This window comes from Ailuropoda melanoleuca, chromosome 16, assembly GCF_002007445.2.
Source record: "Ailuropoda melanoleuca isolate Jingjing chromosome 16, ASM200744v2, whole genome shotgun sequence".
Taxonomy (NCBI): Eukaryota; Metazoa; Chordata; class Mammalia; order Carnivora; family Ursidae; genus Ailuropoda; species Ailuropoda melanoleuca.
The window spans coordinates 26,955,156-26,964,210 of NC_048233.1; the positions used below are offsets into that span (position 1 = coordinate 26,955,156).

A 9,055-nucleotide genomic window follows, 5' to 3' on the forward strand; every position below is an offset into this window, starting at 1 on the left:
AAATCTAAATTTAGAGCAATTACAAAGAAAATAATAGAGATCCTCTTATGAGTTATATAAACAACACTACAGTCACAGCCATGTGGGCATTCAAAGATGCAAGGATTGTGAAAGACCCAGGAGGGAAGCGGGAGAGCCAACAACAAAACAGGAGGCAGACAGACGGCCCCACAGACAGAGTTCCCTTCGACACTAAGTGCTTCACCACCTCAATAGAGATGGAACTGAAAATCAGTGCCAGAACCATGGTGCTGTATTCATATTTTCTTGTATTATATTTAATCATGCAAGTTAACCAGATACCCCACAGCATAAATCCCATCATTCTCAAGGAAACATTTGGTTGCCTTTATGAAGTGACAAGTAAGCAAACCCTTACAGATATTTTTGAAGACAGGAAACTGAACAAGGCATTGGGCTGGGAGGAGGCTGCAAGTGACAATGATAGTCACATTTCTGGTGTTCCCGGAGGGGTGTCAGGTGTGCAACAACCCCCTCAGCAGGGCACCTCAATGAGGCGTACTCCTTTCCCCCAGAGGGCAGGGGAGATGACCAGGACCACCATTCACTCACTCAACCCTATACTCAGGATTCATTCTGTGCCAGACTATGAATGAAATCATGTTAGGGGCCACCAGAACAGCTGCTGCTCACAGAGCTAGGAGCAAAACCATTCAGTAGCCTAAGTCTGCTGTTACAACACACTCCTATCGAACTTTCTGAGACCTACTTCTGTGAAGCGGTCCCCTCTCTTCTGGAAGGGAAGACCCCAGCCCTGAGGTCACCCCAGCCACCTGCCCTAGACCTGCTCCTCCGAAGAACGCTCACCGCAAAGCCACCAGGCTGCAGCTCCCTCCCTCCCAAGTCAATACACCAGATCCTGAATGTCAAGAAAAGAGCAATCTCCACAGTCAGTGGAAATCACTAAGTGTACAGCCTGTGAGTGGGGAGCAGTCACTCTGAGTTTCGTACCAGGGAAACCTTTCTGCAAGAGCTAGCACTTACCTGAGCCTTCACGAATGGGCTGGGCTTACACTGACAAAGAGACAGCAGAGGTAAACAGAATGCATGGGCGTCTGTGAGGGTCCCAGGATTCTGAGGTATTACGTGGTGGTGGTTCAGGAAACATGCTTGAGAAGGTTCTGGCAAGATCTTTCAGAATCAACAATGGCTAAAGAATGAAGGAAAGGGCATTACAGGACTGGAAAGGAACATATAAAAAGACTCTGAGATAAAAGGCAGTGGTGCAGGTAGGGAACTAAAGCAGGTTAGGATGGTTAATGTCTACGGTTAGAGAGGAAGGGCACGGGGGTATCAAGAGATGAGACTGAAGAGAACCACCATGGCCAAATTCCATACTCCTTATCCTAAAGGGTACAGAAAATCATTGACCTCTTAAATATTAAGCCAGTGAGAAATATCATCTGGAAATAGTGTGGAAGATGAATCTGAGGAGAGCAAACCGTGGGGAGAGAGACAAGTTAGGAGGATTTCAGTAATGCATGGGAGAGACCATGAGAACCTTAACAAAAATGGTAGCAGCACGGATAGATATTGTGAAAAAAATTCTAGCAACATTAAGATCAAAGGTACAGGACTATGTGACCACTTGGAGGTGAGCGACAAAAGGAAGGTAGTAGCCAATCGTGATTACTAGGTTATCTGGCTTGGACAACTGGGCCCGGGGGAGCTTGCTTGTCAAGAGAAATCTGTGCCAACTATGGTATCTCCTCCACTCTTTAAATTCTACCTACACTTTTCTTCTCAGGTCTGAACAGAAATGGTTAGAATTCAGTGAAATACTATTCACCTGATCCACACAATCTCCATTAACTATGGGCTGAAAAATTTAGTGATCAGTCACATCAATTTCCTGGCAGCTAATACAATCTGAACATTTGGGTTAAAGTGGAAAGGTGAAAAAATTAAGAGCCTTATTGCCAGTGTATTCTGATAATGATGATCCTCCAATATTTTATTGATTTACTTTGTGATCTGACGTGCCCCATGATCAAGTTTAAGAAAGCAAATTCTAAATGGCTTCCAAATTACTGTTAACAGAAACTGTATCAAAGTACAATTTAAAAAATATTAAAGACTTAATCCTCATACAAATCCACAGTGAAAGCAAAGGTTTACGTAACTGTTTAATAAGGCAACCAGACACTTGACAAAGCCAGTTTAAAAGAAATTTTGAGTTAGGCAAAGCCTTCTCAGATATAAGCTGAAGCAACAACAAGATAGATAGGTTGGGTTTCAACAAATTTAAAAACACTTGCGCTTGAAAGGACACCATCAAGAAAGGGAAACAACAACCCTCAGAAAGGTAGGAAATGTTTATAAATCACATTACCTGATAAACAACTTACAGCTAGAATATACAGGAACTATTACACCTCAATAATAAAAAGATTCAATAATAAAATAATAAAATCCCTCAAAAATAAAAATAATTAAAAACTGGTCAAGGAATCTGCACAGACATTTCTCTGAAGAAGATAAAGAAGTGGCCAACACGCAGACGAAAAGATGTTCAACATCATTAGTCATTAGGGAAATGCGACTCAAAACCATAATGAGATACCCCTATTTCACACCCACTCGTAGGGCTGTAATTAAAACAACAGAAAGACTGTCAAAAAGACAAGTGCTGGCGAGGATGCAGAGAAACCAGACCCTCGACTACTGCTGCTGGCCGTGTAAAATGGCCCAGCTGCCTGGCCGTCCCTCACAAAGTTAGACAAAGCTCACATCCATGACCTGGCAACCCCACCCCGAGGTACATGCGCAAGAGAAATGAAAACATACACTCACAAATACTTGTCCACGAATGTTCATAGCAGCATTACTCAGAAAAGCCATCAACAGAGGAAAGGAAAAGTAAAAAGCGGTACACCCATACAATGGCATACTACTGCAGAATGAACAAAGAATGGGGTATGAACACAGGCTAAAACATGGATGGATCTTGAGCACGCAGTGCTAAGTGAAAGGAGCCAATCAGAAAAGACCACATATTGTTTGAGCCCGTTGATCTGACGTGTTCCGAACTCAACAGAGACAAAAAGCAGATCAGTGGTTATCTAGGAGAGGGGGGCTGACGAACAAATGGGGAGTAACTGCTGATGGAGATAAGATTTCTTTTCGGGGAGATGAAAATGTTCTAAAATTGATTGTGATGATGGCTGCACCATTCTGTGAGTATAGAGAAAACCACCGGATTGTATACTTTAAGGAGGTGAATTGTACGTAGGAAAATTACATGTCCATAAAACTGTTATTTAGATATATATAAATAAAATAAATATATATATATAACTGTATACATATATCAATATACTCAAATTAAATTTGAAAAACTAGGGCTATCTAGTTCATAAAAAATAAAAAGGAATGAGATTGGTAAATTAGACACAAATTTGTTCAATTTATTGCCTATGAGGCAATAAAACTAACATTGGTAGTCTTATTTCCTATTACAGAGAATAAGAAATAATCATGCCTACCCTATTCTGTATGTTAAGTTCTAAGCTGACAGAATTGTAAAATATAGTACTGTAGATGTAAATAAGTCAAAGTTGTATTCTTTTAGGTTTGTTAGACAATGCCCTACATCAGAGTAAATGTCACAGTCATCTGTTGTCTTATTCCCATGTCTTTGATAATTTTTCTTAACAAAGGATTCTCATGAGCAAACCACAATGATTTTGCATCTCAGTGTTGGTAAACAGAAAATTACTGGGTATTTCTTCCTAGCTAAACACATGGACACAGATCATCCAAAAGTGAAGGAATCTCAGAACAAAAGCCACAAGAAGTCATCTGAACGAAACAAAGGAAAACTTGCCCAAGTAACTCTTAAAACTGTTAGGCTATTTTTTAACTACATGTTAATAACTGTAATAACTATAGCAATATTTTATATTAATAACTATAATAGCTACTGCAATCTAGTAATAATTACGGCAATTATTAAAGAAAGAGAAAGCTAGTCTGAAAATTTTCATCTGATAATAGTAAGTTATTACAGCGACTTTAAAAGAAGATGTAATATTGCAAGATAGAGGCAAAGATGCCATAAAAGTTGTTGGGAGTTTATAAACCCCATAAAAGGGTGGAGCATCAATGGGGCAGACACAGCTGGATGACAGACCTGTGATTAGTAATAACGGGCTCAGGGAGATAGCCAAATCATAGCTAAATTGCATTGCTGATGAGAAGGAAAGAAAAACCAATAGAACTAGGAAACAGACTAAGGTAATCCAATTTAAGAATCATCAGCCTACCGGAGGTCAAATAATTATGCAAGCAGAGTAGAAACCTTACTTGAGAAAGGAATTAAAGACAATTTCCTGGATGCTCAAGAGTCAATTATAATGCAGCTACCTTAGAGGAATGTGAAAAGCCATTTATAGCAACTGGCATTGAAATGTCCCTGGGTATCTACATATTTTAAGCATGAAACACAGAAATAGAAAGATCCATGGTTTGGAGGGGGTGAGGGGAGGAGCAGGGAGCTGCACGCAGGGCTCAATCTCAGGACCTTGAGGTCATGACCTGAGCCAGAAACAAGAGTTGGAGAGTTAACTGTCTGCGCCACCCAGGTGCCCCAGGAAGAAAGCTATGTTTTTTAAAAGAAAAAATGGGAAGAATATAAAGGTGTTAGGATATTGTGTTCTATCACTTTATACTGATGAAATTACCTGAGAATAGTCACTTAGATGGATTCACAGGGAGAAAGTTCTAGATGCAACGTGTTTCAGGCCCTTCTGAAAAAGGATATATATGCCTTGGAAGTGAAGGGCACCACTTGGCTGAACGACTGGTCTAAGGTACTAATTTTGCCAGAGGTTTCACCAAAGTATTTTTCCTGCCACCAGCAGAGATAAAAATGCAACTGAACACCCCTGGCAGCTAGGAAGGCAGTGAGTCAGAGACCAAAGGCCTTGTCCTAACACTAAGGACCACAGGGAAGGCACTTGCTTACTGATGACAGAGATATGAAAGAAATCACTGGTTGGTAGGTGAGTTGGGAACAGTCTGTTCTGGAGGTGCAAGTAGCTATTTAAGGAGCTACAGAACCTGAAACAATTTATCAATGAGCTAAAAATATCCAGACAAGGCTCCTGGAAATTTTGAAAGCCAGTGAGAGCTACCCAAAAAGGCAAGTAGACTGCAACATTAACAAAAAGCTGGGTTAGAGATGTCATGATAATCCAACAACAACATTTTAAAAAATATAAGGTATAAACAATTTATAAATGTCTAGACTACCTCGAAAAGGTAAGCCAACACTAGAGGCTGGATATCATATGATTTCTGAAAGCATAGTTAAGATTCTTTAATAGAAATACATGTCAGAAGTAATGGAAACAATTGTGACATGATATTTTCTTAAAGATGGGTTAATCAAATTGGAAGTTATCTTTTTTGAAAAGGAAATTGCCTTTAAAAAAAAGAGGAAGAAAAGACTAGGAACAATAAAGAAAAACATACAAAGCAAAGCAATTAGAAATGTAGCAGTTAAAACATAAAATAAATGAGTCAAATAAAGCAAAGATCACTGCCTGGCATAGAAACAAAATCCAACAATGTGTTGTCCCTAAGAGATATAAGTAAGCCAAAATAATAACGGGCAGTAGATCAAGGTTTAAGATTTATTATGTCTTTGCAGTGAAGGTTACTATTATGCAAATGATATTAAATTTTAAAAAGTATATATAAAACTACAAAAATTTAAGAACAGTGCATCTTAATATTTAAACATAATAGCAACAATATATCCTTTTAAAAAATTTATTTGTTTGAGAGAGACAGAGACAGAGCATGAGCGGGGGGAGAGGGCTCGAGGGAGAGGGAGAAGCAGACTCCCCACTGAGCAAGGAGCCCCACAAGGGGCTCAAGCCCAGGACCCCAAGATCATGACCTGAGCCGAAGGCAGACATTCAACTGACTGAGCCACCCAGGTGCTCTGCAATAATATATCCTGAAGAAAAGTTATAAAAATTATCAAATATAATTACATCTGAAAGCCTTTGCAGGACATCACTGCAGACTGAACAGAAAAGGAATTAAAAACGATCTCGGGGCACCTGGGTGGCACAGTGGTTGAGCGTCTGCCTTCGGCTCTGGGCGTGATCCCGGTGTTATGGGATCGAGCCCCACATCAGGCTCCTCTGCTTATNGATCTCGGGGCACCTGGGTGGCACAGTGGTTGAGCGTCTGCCTTCGGCTCTGGGCGTGATCCCGGTGTTATGGGATCGAGCCCCACATCAGGCTCCTCTGCTGTGAGCCTGCTTCTTTCTCTCCCACTCCCCCTGCTTGTGTTCCCTCTCTCGCTGGCCTCTATCTCTGTCAAATAAATAAATTAAAAAAAAAAAAAACGATCTCAATGAACCAGATCCATTGATCAACATCACTTCTTGATCCAATATCTCTACATCTCTAAGGACAAACAGTATGATATAATTAGCTGTATCTTAGCAAAAATTATTGTTCATTTCTGTTTTCCACTTTCAACCTCTCCACTGATTTTACAAATAGTTTAATGCTCAACCAATCTCTATACGCTCCTCCGTGCATTGTTCTGTAACACTTGCCACTCAGTAGATATTTATTATTGATAATAAGTGCTCAATAAAATATTTGTTGGATAAGCAAATACATACCAATATGAGAACACCAGCAATAAGTCTGGCAAAACAGCACCACCAGTTGAAAAGAATTCCAAATGTATGAATAGTAGTTTGTTTTTTCCCCCCACACCCTGGATAGAATACAACCCTTCTTTCCTTAAAATGCAAAGGCAAACTGTCATTTAAGATTATTCAAAACAATCTCATAAATACCATGTTAAGCTAAAAACAAACAAACAAACAAAACCCAACCAAACTACATTTACTGACCTCGTAAGAATGTAAGGCGAAAATGAAGCTGGATTATCCTGCTCTGAAAAGAGGGGCATAGATCCTCCCATGAGCCACAGACGGAAGTACAAAATGACAATCACCTTCAAAGAAAAGAAGATTTGGAAAGAAAATCATTGCTTGTTGGGCATACACTCCACCTTTCTGGAGGACACTTGCAGATGCTTTACAAATGTTTTATTTCATTGTGAGCATTTCTGTAAAATCCTAACATTCAAGATGAGGAGGCAAGATGGAAACAGCTGGGTAGGGAGAAGAGCATAAACAACAAAGGTGATGAGGGAGAGGCAAGCAAATTCTTAATCACAGCTGTCAGTATCAAGCATTTACCAGCTGTTATCCACTGTGCTGAAGACTTTTCTCTCTTACCTGCAGTCTCACAGCAACCCCAGAGGTAGATGAGAAAGTGGAGGCTTAGAGGTAATTTACCCAGAATCCCATAGCTAATAAACTTCAAGATCCAGGAGGTGAACCCACGTCACTGTCCAACCACTGTCTTAACCGTTCCATTTACACAGCCCATGGAAGTTAATTTAAAGTACAATAAATAATACTGCTTTGTTCTGAATAAACACACTTGAAGTGTTCCAAACCTTGAAAGCTCTGAAGCAGAACATTCCTGAAGGGTTATTTCAACAAATCCCAGGAACAGCTTTCGTGTCACCCACTGGAATTCGATCACTAAATGGTGCTATCCTGTTGCTAAGGTGAATAAGAAAGCCAGAAGCAGAGACATTTCTGTGGGGATGAGTTTTGTTTATAAGGGCGTTCACGTACACAGGCCTTCCAGATGATTCTCATTTCAATAGAAAAAAATTACATTGTTTTTATTAAAGTCAGAGGGAAACCTTTCCTTGGATAAAAAACTAAAGGATTAATTTTGGAGGTAGTTAAGGCTGGCTTTTTTTTCCCCCCATGAATATCACTGACTCCCTTTATAAATATCTTTTATATAAATAACCTCAAACCCAGAAACCTAAAATAAATGCATCGTGTTAGCCAAAAGCATATCAACAGCAAACAATGCCTAGGCAGCAAGTGAAAATCATCTTAATGCTCACACAATGTCCTGCTCAAACTGATTTTAAATTCTTTCTTTTTTAAAAAAAGATTTTATTTATTTATTTGACAGAGACAGAGACAGTCAGTGAGAGAGGGAACACAAGCAGGGGGAGTGGGAGAGGGAGAAGCAGGCTCCCAGCGGAGGAGCCCGATGCAGGGCTCGATCACAAGACTCTGGGATCACGCTGTGAGCCAAAGGCAGACATGTAATGACTGAGCCACCCAGGCGCCCCTCAAACTGATTTTAAATTCTTAAAGACATTATAACAGGAAATATCAACTATAAAAGTAATAGGAAAAGTATCCTACCGAAAGAATATAAATTCCCTAAAATAGTGTGTAGAGGGAAAAAGCTGTGATAATTAAACAAAAAGAATAGGAAGATAAATAGTAGAAGGGCTTTGAGAATAAATTTTTAAAAGAACAAAAGGATTAATAATTGGCAACTTTCAAAACAGCAATGACCTCAAATTACTTGCATTCCCGTACAATTCTAAGAAAATAAATCACTCCTGAAACCAGTGATGAATCTTCCTAATTCTATGCAAAGATACTGGGAAATACATTAGAGAAATATTTTGTCTCTTTTGTTGAGATCGTCCGGTCAAGGCTCTCCACCCTCATTCAGTTTTTGCATAGTCTCTTCCATAAACACGTTTTAAGGTCAAGAAAAAAAAATCATGTTAATTGGTAACATTACAATTAAAGACTTTTCATAAGTTTCCTATCCAAATTTACGGGGAACAGCAACAGCAGAAGAGACTGGTCTCCTAACCTGAAATTCCTGAATCCAACAATGTAAGAAAGTGTTTAATGTGACAGTCACCAAAGATGGCGACCAAGAATGCCTGCTCCCTTTGCATGTGCATTCTGCTCTTCCCATCAAGAAGGAAGCCAACTGCCCCTCCTCTTAAATCTGAGCTGGTCCTTCAAAAGAAAGCTGGAGTAGCAATTCTCAAATCAGATAGACTGGATTTTAAACTAGAGGCCATAGACAGAGACACAGAAGGGCACTATATTATTCTTAAAGGAAGTATTCAACAAGTGGATATGACAATTATTAATAA

The 9,055-nt window shown here is 39.6% G+C and overlaps 1 protein-coding gene across 1 annotated transcript in view; it reads right to left on the bottom strand.

Annotated features, from left to right (window-relative positions):
• The window catches only part of TMTC1 (transmembrane O-mannosyltransferase targeting cadherins 1), a 274,127-nt gene that overhangs the window by 145,920 nt on the left and 119,152 nt on the right, over positions 1-9,055 (bottom strand). Inside the window, exon 7 of the mRNA XM_034646018.1 lies at positions 6,906-7,009. Within this exon, the coding sequence (XP_034501909.1) occupies positions 6,906-7,009 (104 nt within the window). The remainder of the gene's footprint in view (positions 1-6,905; positions 7,010-9,055) is intronic.